Below are 14,802 nucleotides of genomic sequence, written 5' to 3'. Positions count from 1 at the left end.
CCCGAGAGGAACACTCTGTCACCAAAGCCCACTCCTCGGAAAAGGAGGCTCAGAAGCCCTTGCCCCATTCCTGTGGCTGTGGCTCCCACGTGCACAGAGGTGGGAGGTGGAAGATTAAGGGGGTGAGCCCACCACCCAGGCCACAGCTCACTGAACCTGCCCTGCAGTTTCGAACTCACCACACAGCTTACTGGTAGGGTTTGGGCCCTGGGCATCATATGGGGTGGGGCCACAGCACTTCTGTCTCCAGCTACCCTCACGCTCCTGGGGGTCCTTCCTCAGTCCCCAGATGCCTGAGTTGATAACAGTCCTGCTCCAAGAGGGGTGGCCAGAGTAGGCAGATCAGCCACCTTACCCATGGAGGGGCCCAGTTCTCCACTGTGTGTGTGGGGGCCATGGGGAAGAAGAGACAAAGGGAGGGCAGGAAAGGCACAGACTGCTGCCAGGAGAAGACCACACTTTATTATGCTTGAATCCCCTCCCCACAGTACCCCCAGGCAAAGAGCACAGGAGGGGGTGGGAGGGTGGCGTCAGCTGGGAAAAGTGGCCAAAGGGGCATCTTGGGCATTCTCAAGACTGGGAAGCTGGCCTGGCTGGTTCCTTCCCCACAAACATTAGATACAGACAGCCCCAGCCCATATCCCTCCCTTTCAGGTAGGGACAAACCCCCCCACCCCTGCCCCTGACTCATGGACCTGCCTAAGGCCTCCTGCTCACAGGACCCCTTTCCCACACGGGTTGGGGCTGAGCCAGGCACTGCTAGCCCCCACCACTCAGTGGCTCCTGCCCAGGGCTCCCGACGGTCAGTTGGGGTCGGGGTTTGTTCATCTTTCAGCCTCAGGGCTTAATGCTGACCCAGGCCACAAGATCACAGGGGGACAAGGTGTGAGGCCTGGGCTAGGGGGCAAGGAGCCTCTGGAGAGCCTTGGGGGCGCTGAAGGGACCTGAGAGTGCTAGGGACAGAGACTACATGGACACAGTCCTCACTGCCCCTTGCCGGTCCCCCTCTAGGCGTCCTCACAGGGCCAAAACTGGACCACCCTCCTGGGAGGGGGTGTTCAAGCCTCGTGGCGGGAGCTCCTTATGACTGTAGTATTCCACCACCTGTTTGGGCACCTCAGCCAGCACACACTTGGCCAGTGCCGAGGGGGACGCCTGTGGGCAGAGATGTGACCAAAGCTGGAGGCCTTCCCTGCCCTCCCCTAGCCCAGTCACCCCCTCCCCAGGCCTCGTCCTCTAGGGCCACTCCTTTCACACTATGATCTCCACCCATGAGTGTCATGGAGTCTATTTAGTGGACCACCTCCAGGACTATTAAGGATATAGACCCAAAAATATGAGACTGCAAGGCCCATGTCAGTGTTTGTGACACTTAATAGGCTCAGCACTATCCCGGGTGTCATTTATGCTCATGTAACCCTGTCCACCCCTCTGGGAGAGTATTTTCCTGCTCTCTGGGCAGAGACAGGGAGAGTGGCTGAGGCAGGAAGCGACCCAATATCATGCGACTGCCTAGAACTTCGTGTGTGTGTGTGTGTCAGTGTGAGGTGGGCTTTTCTGTGCATCACCAAGACTTGAAAGCCACTGAAGAAAGCTTCATGGTGAGCTTCTGGGGGCCCATGACACTGTTCCCTACCTTTTGTGTACGCTTGACATTTTTCATAATAGAAAGGTTTTTTTGGCCCTGAGAGCCACTGCTGCAGGTACTGATCTCTAGGCGGAGGGAGAGGGACATGGGACCCACTGGACTGTGAGCTGTAGAGATTGCATAGAGGGTGGGAACCTTCCCCGGGCCCACCCAACAGTGGCCTCATCCCTTGGCCACCAGCCATGCCCAATGACTCACGTTCTTGAGCTCTCGGAAGGGCACGAACTGCACAATGTCTCGGAGTGCAGGCTCACCACGCGGGGAGCGGAGGACACCGTCGTCCCCATCGAGGATCTGCATGTCAGTGAAGTCAGCATTGCCCACACCCACAATGATGATGGACATGGGCAGGTGGGAGGCGCGCACGATGGCCTCCCGCGTGTCTGCCATGTCAGTCACCACACCGTCCGTCAGGATAAGCAGGATGTAGTATTGCTGGGGGGCACAGAGAGAGCAGAGGGTGGCTACACCCCACTGCCTGTCCTCAGATTCCATAGGGACCCTCTGGGGGCGCAGGAAGAGCAGTGGGCAGTCATCCGTGGGTGCACAAAATTGAGAGAAGATGAAGCCATCAAGGGTGCTGCCTGGCTCCTGCATCTGGAAGTCCCAGCTTTCCCTGCCCTCCTGGGGCCTCGGTGGGTGTAGAGGAGGCCCCCAAATCAGGGGCAGCTGGGGAGCCGAGCCCTGGTCTGGGACAGGGCCTCTGGCCCTACCTGACTCTACCCAACCTCCACTTCCCACAGCAGGGCTCTGGGAGCTCCATGCTGGCGAGGGGGACATTACCCCATGGGGTGCTGGACAGTCAGGTTCCAGAGCCATGGGCAGCCAGAGCCCAACCATGGCAGGTCAGGGAGGACCAAGTTTGGCTAAGGAGCAGCCAGGTTACGGGAACTGAAGGGTCATGACAGCCAAACCCTGGATCCATCCTGGACCAGGAAAACCGCAACAAATAGGGACATCAGGAAGAGTGGTGAGTAGTGGACACTCGGGACATCAGACAGCAGGGGAACATTGTGCTCGCTGCCCTCAGTTTCAAAACTGAACTGTGGTCCGGTAAAAGCGTGTCCTTGCTATTAGCAGATTAATGCAGAGAATTCAAGGGGGAAGCGTCATGAGGTAAGCAACCTGCTCTCACATGGTTCAGAAAGAAAGACAATAATGATATACATGGCGGGGGGGTGGTAGGGAAGGGTATGCTGGGCGTCACTGCACTATTCTTACCACTGTTCTGTAAGTTTGATGTTTTTTCCAAAACAAAAAGGTAAAAGAAAGCAGCAGACTGTCATGTACAGACACATAAAGAGGTGCTCAGGGCACACGGCTGAGTGAGAACAGAGGAAGGAGAATGCAACCTTGAACACAATGCTGTTAGTGAAAGTAAAAATAACTGTGTACAGGGATGGATTAGCCAACAGGCAAGGTGAGCAGATGACCTTGCCTACCAGATCATCTGTAGTGAACAATTTCACACTTTTCCACCACATCAAAGATTCTGCTTCTAGGTACGGCTGGCATCTGTCTCTCTCCCAGCCCCACAGCACCTTCTGACAGAATCAAAGCTTCTCTTCAAATTTATGATCTCTGACAGGGATGGATGACCCAGTAAGCAAGGTAAGCACAGGCTTACTTGTGCATACTTGCTAATCTGTAGTGAACATCTGTGGTGAAACCCCTGTGAAATTGTTTAGTAAGTAAGCACAAGTAAGCCTGTATTTACCTGTGTTTATTGGGTAATCTGCCCCTGCGTGTACAAACAAAGAACGGACAGAAGGCATCCTGTGGAGTGGTGTGGAAGGGGCAGGGAGAATGCAGAGTCTACTGGAAAATCACCTAAGAGAGGGTCTTGCTGGAACTGTGGGGGCCACCACCCGGCGAGATGACTAATTAATTCAACCTTCTGCCCTGAGATTAAAAATAGACTCAGCTTTGAGGGAGATGCCACTGAGAAGCAGGGCCCTCCTTGTCCTTGTCTCCTCCCACTTCCTCCCTCACTCACTCTGTTTCAGCCACACTGACCTCCTCCTTCCTGCCCCAGAGCCTTTGCACATGCTAGCCCTGCTGCCTAGATCCTCCAGATAACGGCTCAGCTCTCCCTGACCTCCAGGACTGCCTCCCACACAGCTGACCCACTACCCTACCCATTTCCCCCATGGCACCCACTGCCACCTCATACACCAATACTTTCCATATCCTCCTGTGTCTTGTTGGTCTCTGTCTCCCCCTCTTAGAGGGTCAGCCTTTGAGGATAGGGAGCTTGTTTTGTTCATGGCTCTTTCCCACCATCCAGAGCCGTGACCAGCACCCAGTAGGTGCTTAATAAATATTTGTTGAATGCAGAAAGGAAGGGAGGAGGGAAGGAAAAAAGAAGAAAGGGTGGGAGAGAGGAGAAAGGGAGGGAGGGAAGAAGTTGACCCAAAAAGTCTCCTGGGGACGGGCAAATGGGCATCAACACAGCCCCCAGGGCAGCAGGGACAAGGCTGGCCTCTGCCTCTCCCCACCCCCCAGCCTGGTGGATCCCCAGCCCTCAATGATCTCTGACCCCCCAGCTCCCTCCAGCCCAGAGGACGCCCAGCCCTGCTGTGACCTCTGTCCCCTGCCCCCCTACCCCAGTGCAGGCCCAGCCCTGCTGTGATCTCTGTCCCCCCAGCCCCTACAGACTGCCCCCCATGCCCACTGGCCCCAGAACCTACGGAGGCCTCCCCAGTGCGCTCCTCGGCAGCAGCAGTGCGGGCCACCTTGCTGATGATGGGTGCCACGTTGGTGGGGCCATAGAGCTGGACCTTGGGCAGGCAGTTCTGGTAGGACTCCACCACACCCTGGATGCCTGTGGGTGGGGGGAGGGTGGGCAGGTAAGCGCAGCCCCACTGCACTCTCCAGTCCCCCACTCTCCTCAGGCTCCTACCTTCACACTCGTCATTGTCAGGGTTGAAATTGATGGCAAAGTCATGGGACACCTGCAGGACAAGAGAGGCTGGCCAGCTAATCCCCTATCCGGCACCAGTGCTAAAGCCGAGCCCCTCGAGGCCCCTTCTATGCCCTACAGCCAATGTCCTAGACCCTGACCCAGTGGGCCAGGGGGCCAAGAGCATCTCTCCATTCCTCGGCTTCCAGGCTCTGTTCCCCAGGACCCTCAGGAAGAGCCCTCGGACCTGCAAGGTCCTTCTCACCTCCCCCCATGGCTAGCACCCCAAGTTTCCTATAGGGAACCACCCCAGCCCCAACTCCAGTCCCAGGACCCAAGGAGATTGGCTAGGCAGATTCCTTCCTAGAACTTCTGTTGACTCTCTTGGGGACGAAGACTCTGTGGCCACCAGTCCTGAAGCTGGAAAAGTATGTTTGGGGCTTCTGGGGGGGTCACTATGTAAAAAGAAGCTCCACAGAGGGAGTCAACCCAGAGGAAAGCAGACTAAGACCTGGATCCAGCTGCACCTGAAGCTTTTCATTGTATTAACCAATAAGCCCTCTCTGCCTCCCACCACTGGGTCTGCATAAGCCATTTGGGCAATAAAATATTCTGGACCAATGCGGTGCCCCCTCCTTCCTGCAAGAATAGGAGCCAGTCTCCATGCTCCCTGATGACAAGTCCCAGGCAGTCTAATCCTCCCTTGTTGGAAGGCCAGACTCTGCTCCTCTTTCCCTCCCACATCACACAGTCAGGGTGGCAGCAGCCAGGGGGTCCCAGGGACCCGGGCATAGGCACAAAACAAAGGTGGTCTCAGGCTCTCCTACCTCATACTTGGGAGGAATTCGGGCTCCAAACCCCAAAGCAGAAAACCTCTTGTCACTGGAAGAGAAGGAGGCCCAATCATACTTGGAGCCCTGTTTTCCCCCAGTAGATCCTGGCAGGAACCCAGGGACCAGGGCTGTATGTCCTCCCCCACCTCTGGGACCATAAATCACAATGATCCCCTGAGACCCACAAAATCTCATGACACCTCTGAAAGGGCTGATTACCGCCAGGCACAGAGGCGAATCTGAGGCATAGAGCAGAGAAGAAACTGGCCACAGGTGTAGGGCTAGGAAGGGAGGGGAGGGGAGGGGACATAGGCTTAGGTGCACACCTGTCGTAGTCCTGGCATATCTCGCCCACAGCCACCAGGGCCCGCAGGTACTCATTGGGCTGGTAGGGGTTGATGTAGTGCAGGGAGCAGCTGTTCCGGGGGTCGCCGTTGGAGGCCGTGAAGTCGATGGCCACCTGCGGGGCCCGGCCATGAGCACTCCCTCACACACCCGGGGCAACCCCTAACTCCACCTTGCCAGGTGGCTAATATGCCGCCTTCTCAGTATATTCCAACAGACAATAGGGAATACCTCCCCCATTGGACAGGTAAGGGAAGCTGAGGCTTGGGGGCTGCCTGGTGAGCGGGATGCAGCCGAGAATGGTCCCGGGACCTGGAGAGGACCTCCCAGGAGCTGCCCACGGGGAGAGAACCCAAGCAGCCATCTGGGGTGGAGCCAAGGGGATTTGCAGAGGAACGACCCTCTCAGAGCTGAGGTGCTGCCCCAGGGCAGGCAGCACTCAGTACCCAGGGCCACATGGGCGGGGCTGCTGCCTACAGGCTCCTCCTTGGGGACCTGGCTTCCCTCACATCCCTGCAGGCCTGCCTGCCCCAGGAACCTCACCTCAAGGCTCCACAGGATGCAAAGGGAACCCCTAGGCTCCACCAACTGCAAATCTCCTCGGGTTTCTGGGAGGAATTGTCTCCCAGGATGCACTGGCCAATACCCTGCCAGGGCATCATCACCCTGAGCCCTCAGCAACACCTGGGACCAGCACGACCCCTCTCCTGCAGGGAGAGACCAGCCTGGACCCAACAAGAGGACCTGCAGAGAACCCTGGCTCCAGGGCTGGGACTGCAAGGGGTACCCTTCACATGGGGGGAGAAGGATGAGGAGCATGATGTCTTGTTCAGGAAACGCTGCCTCGCCTTGGGGGGCCAGGACTTGGATCTGACTAATTAACCCCTTGTTCTAGGTGCACCAGCGGGGGCAAAGGGTGGACCCCAAAAAGGCAGACCTGGGCTCTGTTCAGGGTGCCCACCCGAAGATCAGCTCCCTGAAGTTCCATGCAGGGGGATGCTAGTGTGAGGGCATGGAGGACCCCAAAGTGTCCCACGGAGGTAGGGAACCAACATGGTGGTAGGGGACCAGCGTGGAGGTGGGGGACCAGCATGGAGGTGGGCAGCCAGCGTAGAGGTGGTCAGCCAGTGTGGAGGTGCGGGGTGGGGGTGACTCACGGTGAAGTGGATCTGGCAGCCACCCATGATGTAGTCCAGGAAGGAGTAGACCCTGTGGAACTTCCAGGCAGCCACGTCAGCAGGGCCCTCCTGGTCCCCCAAGCTGGGGAAACTGAGGACCAGACACCTGCACCCTCCCTCCCGGCAAGTGGGGCGGGGCCGCCCTGGTGAGGTGTCTGGCCCTTCCTCCTTGCCTCCATAGGCCTTTACCCTCTCCATTCCCGTGAGCCCCCTTCCCTTCCCCCTTCCTTTCTCTAAGTCTCTTCTCTGTGTTCCCCTCTCCCCGCCTCAGTCTTTATCTCTTGCTCTGTCTCCCCCCTCTCCTCTCCATCCTCCTGTCTCTCCTTTTCTTTCTCTTCTGCATCCTTCTGTCTCTCTCCATGTATCCTCATCTCTTCATTCCCGTCGTCCCCTCTACCTTCGTCCTCTTCCACATATTGAGGACCATCAGATCCCCCAGATGAAGGCCATGGAGAATCAGTTCACCAAACACAGACAGCAGAGACCCCCCCCACCAGGTGGGGGAGTGGCTATGAGTGGGGGAACTTGGGCCCAGCCTCCCCCAGGCCCGCCTCACCTTCAGGTGGGACAGGATGACCACCCCTGAGTTCTTATAGTTGCGCCTCTTCTGTTTGTACTTGGCGTTCACGCAGTCCCACTGGGCCTGCGGGGAGTGACAGGGCTTCAGCCTTTGCCGGTTTTCTCTAGCTATAGCATGAGGTAACCATCCCCACTGCCCCTGCCTCATGGTGGCTGTTAGCATCACTTTTTATTGTCATCATGATCATTAGTCTTTCCTCTCTGGGTTAGAATACTACTACTAATAATAATCGAGTCAGCCAGGCAGCCCAGACTCTTCACAGGTGCCTGTCCCTCCCCCTCCCAGATGTCCCACCAAGGACGGTTAGTTTTCAGCAGAAACCAGGGCTCGGGGGGTGGGGCTGAGAGCCGGCTCTTCCCTGGACAAGGGCAAGGGAGGGAGGGAGGTGCCCTGGGCCTGGCTCACCTGACCCTCCCCGAAGGCCTTCTGCATCTCCTGGAAGGTGGTGGAGAACTCGCCGATGAAGTCGTGTTTCCCTCGGGAGTCATAATCCCAGACAAGGCACTGGGAAGCCCAAGCCTCCCTCAGCTCACCTGCCCCTCTGGGGCCCAAGCAGACCCCGGCCTATAGCCGGGACTCCATACTGCCTGATGCCATCCCCTTTCCCCAGCTGACCCATCACCTCCCCACGAACCCCAGCTCCAAGGCCGAGTGTGGTCTGGGAGTGACTGGCTCCCGGCAACCCCCGCCCAGTATCCCAGCCTGGTCCTTTATCCCAGCCCCACAGCCCTGTCCCCACCCAGTCCCCCAGGGCCCCCCCTGCCCGGCCCACCTTCAAGGGCCTTGTCTCTTCACAGCTGCACAAGGAGTTCAGTGACACCTTGAAGGGCTCCCACACAGGGCTGAGGTTGTTCTTCACCACCTGTGGGGCCAGGAGGGGCTGGTTCAGGTAGGAGCTTCAGGAAGGCTCCAAGAGTCCAACGGACCCCAGAGGGACCCAGGTCAGGGCCTCAGGCGGCAGGGAGACCAGACACCAGAGCATCCTTTAACGACCGGCACAGGACTGGGGCCCTCTACCCCCAGAGCCATGTTCCCAAAACTTGCTCCTTTGGGAAGCATCTTCCTAACTTCCACCACATTCCGGGGCCACCTGGACCCCTTTTTTTCTTTAAATAGACTTTTAAACTCAAAATAATTTATCTCAAAAGGAAACACACTGCTGAAAATGACACCCCATCTCACCTGCAGGAAGTAGAAGATAGCCCTAAAAATAATCACAGCGACAAAAAAAATGTTGAATTCTAGCAACAGATGCACTCACCTCTGGAAAGGAGATGGTGGGTGTTGGAGGTCAAGACCCCCACAGGTGCTGGGGGAGCCCTCCTGCCTCAGCCAGGAGGGGCAGGAGAATGACAGGGTTGACTCCCTGCGGTCATTTCACTCTCTGTCCCTGAAGCACCCCAGGGGACCTTAGCTTGAGGGTCTGGGGTTTGCCCTTTGGGGGCATGGCACTGAGGGATCCTGCTGGCTGGGTGGGGCTCTCACCTCAGTCCTGTACACTAGCTGCTCGCTCTGGTCATCGTTGACCCGGTACACCTCCAGGAAGGGGTCCGACTTGCTGAAGAGATCCTGGCAGAGGCAGCAGAGGTGCCCAAGGTGGTGAGAAGGATGTGGTGCTCAGGCCTGCCCCACCCCCAGAGCCTCCGTTTCCTCAGGCCTAAGAGGAGGCACCCAGTCCTCCCTGAGCTCTGCAGAGCAGCTGGGGGGAGTGGAGGGGGGAACTTGCTGTTTCCCCTCTAGAGCCTTCACTGACTCCCCAGGCCCTGGGAATCCTAGCCTCCCCCCCATCACATTTCCACACCCCCTCCAGCCCCCATGGCCTGCTCACTTCTGGCCATGCCATCTCTGCCCCCCAGACAACCCCACCCCAGCCTCCCATCTCTGTTCAAACACCTAGTCCTGGGGAAGCCTTGCCTGACTTCCTGCACCTGTCAGACCCCCCCACTCCGGCCACCTGTGTGAGAAGTACACAGAATTGCGTTCAAATCCAGGTCCTCCTCCTTCTGAATGGTGGCCTCGGGGATCTCCCTCAACCTGTTCCTAAACAGGATCACTAAATGGGATCCTGAGTGTCCCTACCTCACAGGGGAGCTGGGGATAGATGCCATAATGCAGGGAAATGTGGCTCAGCCCCACGCCAAAAGGCAGGCAGGCAGGCGGGGTGCAGAAATGTGGCTAATAACCAGGGCAGATTAACCAGTAAGCCAGGTATGCTTGGGTTTACAGTAAGCAAGGTATGCATGGGCTTAATTGTGTTTACTTACTACTCTGTAGTGAACAATTTCACAGGGGTTTCACCACGCCTTCGACGAAACCCATGTGAAACTGTTTACTAAATTAGTAAATTAGTACAGGTAATCAGTCCCTGCTACTAATAGTAACAACAGCAGTACCAGTAACAATAGCAGTACCAGTAACAACAGCAGTACCAGTAACAATAGCAGTAACAATGACAGAAGCGGCAGTCCTTGGGCACACCTGGTGGGTTCCACCCACTACTCTAACTGCCTCATCTGCACCAAGAAGTCATCCATCTCTCCTGATACCTTCCAGAAAGTCCTCTATTACGCCCATTTTACAGATGAAGAAACTGATACTGAAGCCAAAGCGGGGAACTGCTCTCACCAAGTGCTCCCAGACCCAGCACTAGGGGACAGGTCTGCCCTGCTCACCTTGTCGTCCAGCTTCTTAGCCCGGAAGGACAGCTCCACGTAGCCATCATTCCCTGAGATGTCCTCTGCTATCACCTGGGAGGAGTGAGGCACATCTGACCCCACTGATGAGGACCCTGGCTCCAGGCTACTGACCCTACCCCCTTACCCTCCCCCACCCAGAGCTAAGTGGGACCAAGGCCTAGGAAACCCGTCCCCTGAGAGGCAGCTCAACCTGAGAGGAGGGTGAAGGACCCCTCCCGAGTGGGGCCTCACCCCCCTCATCTTGGGGTGATAAGACCCTCAGAGTTGTAGTGTGGCCCAGAGAGAGAAAGAGAGGACAGGGAGGGGCAGGGCCCATGGGCCTTGGGGCCTACAGGGAGGTAGTGGCCGGGAGTCGGGCCACGTGGCCTCACCGTGATGGTGGACTTGCCAGCGTTCCTGCCGGACTTGAGAAGCAAAGCTCGGGTCACTTTCTTCTGGGCCACGATCTGAAAGTCAGGAGACAGGTAGGAGGAGGGGCTGAGAAAGGGGGGTGGCTCCTGACCCTTGGGACTCTGATTCATCCCTTGGGCTGGCATCCCCTCAGCCCCATCCTTCTGAGTCTCCCTGTCCCCCTCAATCCCCCTCACCGCGGGGGCAGACCCTACTCCCTAACCCTAAACCCCCACCCCGGGCCTCAGGCTCCTGAACTCCCTCCTTCAAACTCCCTACTCAGGGTCCATGCGCTCAGCTGGCCCTTCCTGCTGGTCCCTGTGAGGATGCTACCTCTTGCTTTTCTACACGCCCTCACTTCTCATGGGCCCCTATCGCCCACGAGAAGGCAGGCATCATTACACCCATTTATCAGATGAGGAATCAGGCTCAGAGCGGTGGTGAGATCACCCGTGGTCAGGAAGCAACTGGTGGAAGCCCTTTCTGCGTATCAGCGCACCAATCCTTGAGCCCTCCAGCCTGGGCTCCCCCTCCTGCTTGCCAGGCCCTGCTGGCTGCCTCCCCTGTTGGGGTGAGTTGACACAGTGACATGGCTGTATGCAGCAAATGTCACCTGCTGAGTACAGGGTGACAGTCAGGCAGGTGGGATTTACTTAGCATTCCGGGCCCCATTTCCTCATCTGCAAAACGGGAGCTGTTGGGGGGACTTCATGACTATGCAACAAAGTGGACGGCACACCGGAATGGCCAGGACGGTCACAGGCATCCTGCATGCTGGCTCTGGGCTGGGGCTGCCCTTATGGGGAGGGGTGGGGCAGGGAATGGAGGCAGCCCTGCCTTCTCCCTATTACTTGGAGGCCTGCTGTCCCCTCCTTGCTGACAAAGGCATGTGTGAGGCGTGGGCCTGGGACAGATCCTGTTCTGCTGCTTTCATGTGTTGGAGGGCTTTCTAAATCTCAGTCCTCTTGTCTGTAAAATGGGGAGACAGAAGGGTCTACTATGAACCAGCTCAATGCAGGCGGCAGCAGGATGAGACACAGAGATTATGTGGGTAAAAGAGACTGGCACAAATGGGAACATACTGTGTGATTCATGGGTAGGGAGTCAGAAACCAGAATGAAGCTGCTGGGGAGGGGGTTGTTGGGGAGGGGCACGGGGTCCGAGTGGGGTGATGGAAATGTTCTATGCTGATGGGGGGGTGATCAGGTGTCCTCAATAGTCACCACTCGTCAGCCTTGGGGTCTGTGCATCTTATTGCATCTGAATTAGACCTTGATGAAAGAGCAGAGCCCCCCTTAGAAAATGAGGGGATTAAAAGTGCAGCCTTCGAAGAGATTAGCACAGCACCTGGCACATAAAAAGACATTCTAATTGGTGGCTCACAAAAGCTGTAATTACATTGATGGGGGGAAGAGGGCACCAGCAAAGGGCTGGAAACCCAGTGTCCGGCAGGCGGAAGCTGGGTAAATAAAGGACAGAACAGCCGCTCTGCACTCGGCGACGCAACGCAAGGATACCATTCTGGGCTGAGAGGGAAAGTCTCCTTATGTAAGTGAGAAAAGCAGGTCACAGATTAACGGGTATGATTTGCGTTTTTGTGAAAACAGAGAAAAGTTACATTCACATTTATTCTTGTAAGAATAAATATCTCGGGAAAGGAAGGATACGCAAGAACCTGGTGATGACAGCAGGGGTGGGGGGCGCATGGCTGGGGTCAGGGGCAGGAGGGTAACGTGCCTTTATACTTCTCAGATTCTGAATTGTGTGAATGTATTACCCTATTCAAAATTATATATTAAAAAAGCAAATGAACAAGGAACTGTTTAAGACAAAGAGCTCCGGAGGTGGACAGAGCTGGTGCTGCCCACAGCAGGGATTCTCATGGTGCCCTGCACACAGTAGGCGTTTAATAAACTGTCACCCATGTCACCACTGCCATCATGCCACCTTCTGTGGACCAGCCCAGGGCCCCGCTACCCCCTCTCCTGAAGCAAGTGCTCACCTGTCCTAAGGTGCACTCTGTCCCCCCCAGGAAGTCATCCTCTGGGCAGCTGAGGCCACCAGGCCCGTGTGTGTCATAGACCTCGAAGCGTAGCTTCTGCACCTCCTCAAAATAGTAGTCGAGCGTGAAGACTTTGGAGAACACAGGGTGCAGGCTGCTTCGGACCACTTCCGTCCTGTCTACCTGCAACCAGTGGGATGTGAGCTGCCTGACCAGAGAGGGGTCTCCACCCAGTGGAGAGGGCTTCCAGGCCTGGTCCCTTCTGGCTCAGCACTTGCCCCTTCCTCACTTCTCATGAGTACTTGCTCAGGCCACTCCATGGAAGACTGGGCCAGCCTGGCCTGTTGTTCACCAGCTCTGCCCCCCACCCCTGCAGGGGATGTGGTCACTGCAGGACCCTGGACACCTCCCTTTCTGCGTTAAAGGGCCCCTTGGTTCCGCATGGGCTGTGACTTCTCTGCCATCTTCTCATGTCCACAGCCTGCTTTTTTTGGTTGGTGAAACTGAGGCTGGGGGGAAAGGTCCTGCCCAACAGCACCCCAAGTCAGGGTGGAGTCAGGTTCCATCCCAGGCCAACTTGAGACAAGGAGATCTTCCTCCAGCACCCCTCTGTGTGGGGAGGGGTGTAGGCAGAGTCCCTTCAGGGGACTCCTGGGCTCACAGGGCCCTCTAGGGGCCACAACTCCCTCCTTCAGCTCAGCTGGGGAGGTTTTCCGTAGGCCACCCCCACAGTTGCGATAAAAGGACGCCTGTAACCTCTCAAAGAACCCCTCAACTGGCACCACTCCTCCAAGCTGCCAGGTGCTAAGTTATGGTTTGAGGTGTAAGGCCCTCTTCCTTGAGCCCCAGCCCTGGGTGTGGCCCTTCACTCTCAAGGTTGATTAACCCCGGGGGGTTCTCAGGCCCGGCGCTGGTGGCCCAGAGACACGCACAAGGTCACCGCTACAGGCCAACTGAGCGGTGCCAGCATCCCAGCCGCACCGCGCCCTCTACCGCCCCCTATTGCTGCCCCTGGTAGGGTTCCCCCTACCTTCGCCCTGAACCCCATCCAGGTCCCCCTGCCTCCCCCATTGAGGCCCCCACCCGAATCTCCCCTGCTACCTCCGCCTTGAATCCCTGCCCCACGGTGTCCCCACCTCAGTCATTCCCGGGAGCCAGGGTCTTGGTTCCCCCCTTGGCGCCCCGGCTCCCCCCGCGGGACCGCGCGCTGCCACCCGCCCCAGGGAGCGCGCTTGGGCAGCGCAGGATTTCCGCATGGCAGGGAAAGCGCTAGCGCCTAGGTTCTGCATAGGGTTCGAGTCCCCCAGAAGCGGCGCTTTACCTCCCCCCACCGCGCCCCTCCTCCAGAGGCCTCCGCAGCTCAGGAGGCTCCCCGCTTTTGGAGCCCTTTGGAGGTGAAGCCACGCAACATGGTGACCATGAAAGCACTTGGTATGGCGCAGAGAGCGCCCCAAGCCGTCTCCGCGACCAGCCCCCTCCTCCGACACTCGCTGGAGCAGCCCCTCAGCGTCTGGCCAGTGGGATCCTGGGGCAGTGACAAGGGCGGCGAGCAGGGACCCCAGGTTGTGAAGGGGAGAAGCCAGCGTCACCGAGACACGCCCTCCCTGAACCCGGTTGGCAGGGCGCGCGAGCCGCTGGTTCCTGCTGCCTCTGACCGTGGTCACATGCGCGCGCCTGCGGGGTCACTTGGGGCGCTCGAGACCCACCCTGGAGTCTCCAAGAGGAGGACAGCCTTCCAGCTGGGTAGCCCCGAAACTGGGACATTGAGCCCAGCTCCCGGAGCCCACGCCCTGGCCAGCGAGCCTGGCAACCCCCCTCTCCGGAAAGGTCGCCCCCAGCTCCTAAGCCCGTCTTGGGTCTCCTGCTCCAGGCGGGGCCGCGGGAGGACCAGCAGAAGAGCGAGATGCTCAGTGGTCCGCCCCGGGCGGGAGCCATAGGGCCCGACCCCCGCCCAGCCCCTGTGCCCCCACTCGGCCCCACCCCTCACTTCTGTTCCCCCAGTCAGCTGTCTGCCCTGTCAATGCCCCAGCCCGCCCCTCACTGCTGGGCGCTTCACCCCGGCCTTGGAGCGGCACACTGGACCCTGGGCGGCGCCGGCACTTGGGGCGCCCCTCTCTACCGAGCCCCTCCCAGGGCTGGCCCTCAGTCCAGCCTCTACGCCTTACCATATCGCTGGGCACTCACTCTCCGGACCTGGGGACCCACTCCTGACCTCAGCCTAAGCCGTT

At 58.0% G+C, this 14,802-nt stretch overlaps 1 protein-coding gene across 3 annotated transcripts; it reads right to left on the bottom strand.

Moving 5' to 3' along the window:
- Window positions 1-714: 714 nt before the first annotated feature.
- CPNE7 (copine 7) lies at window positions 715-9,073 on the bottom strand. 3 transcript variants are annotated; one of them, XM_049864010.1, is made up of 11 exons: window positions 8,972-9,073; window positions 8,259-8,348; window positions 7,892-7,990; window positions 7,463-7,549; window positions 6,886-6,945; window positions 5,710-5,843; window positions 5,378-5,432; window positions 4,551-4,602; window positions 4,339-4,472; window positions 1,847-2,083; window positions 715-1,155 (listed from the first exon to the last, which is right to left on the bottom strand). In XM_049864010.1, the coding sequence occupies exons 3-11, from the start codon at window positions 7,916-7,918 to the stop codon at window positions 1,018-1,020; spliced, it is 924 nt and encodes a 307-aa protein (XP_049719967.1). In that variant the 5' UTR covers window positions 7,919-7,990; window positions 8,259-8,348; window positions 8,972-9,073; the 3' UTR covers window positions 715-1,017. The 3 variants fall into 3 exon arrangements, with proteins under 3 accessions (XP_049719967.1, XP_049719965.1, XP_049719966.1); XM_049864008.1 differs by lacking the exons at window positions 7,892-7,990; window positions 8,259-8,348; window positions 8,972-9,073 and having other exon boundaries at window positions 7,463-7,650; XM_049864009.1 differs by lacking the exons at window positions 7,892-7,990; window positions 8,259-8,348; window positions 8,972-9,073 and having other exon boundaries at window positions 6,886-6,937; window positions 7,463-7,548.
- Between the last annotated feature and the right edge of the window lie 5,729 nt (window positions 9,074-14,802).

The sequence above is a fragment of the Elephas maximus genome, chromosome 21, assembly GCF_024166365.1.
Source record: "Elephas maximus indicus isolate mEleMax1 chromosome 21, mEleMax1 primary haplotype, whole genome shotgun sequence".
NCBI lineage: Eukaryota > Metazoa > Chordata > Mammalia > Proboscidea > Elephantidae > Elephas > Elephas maximus.
The sequence above is the reverse complement of the archived record's forward strand: the minus strand, read 5'-3'. Positions and strand labels throughout refer to the sequence as shown.

Coding starts and splice junctions, on each gene's coding strand:
- CPNE7 (XM_049864008.1), bottom strand. CDS start 7,648: ATGCTAACAGCCACCATGAGGCAGGGGCAGTGGGGATGGTTACCTCAT. Junction 5,844..6,885: donor GCTGCCAGATCCACTTCACC/GTGAGTCACCCC, acceptor CGGGCCCCGCAG/GTGGCCATCGACTTCACGGC. Junction 5,433..5,709: donor ATATGCCAGGACTACGACAG/GTGTGCACCTAA, acceptor CTTCTCTTCCAG/TGACAAGAGGTTTTCTGCTT.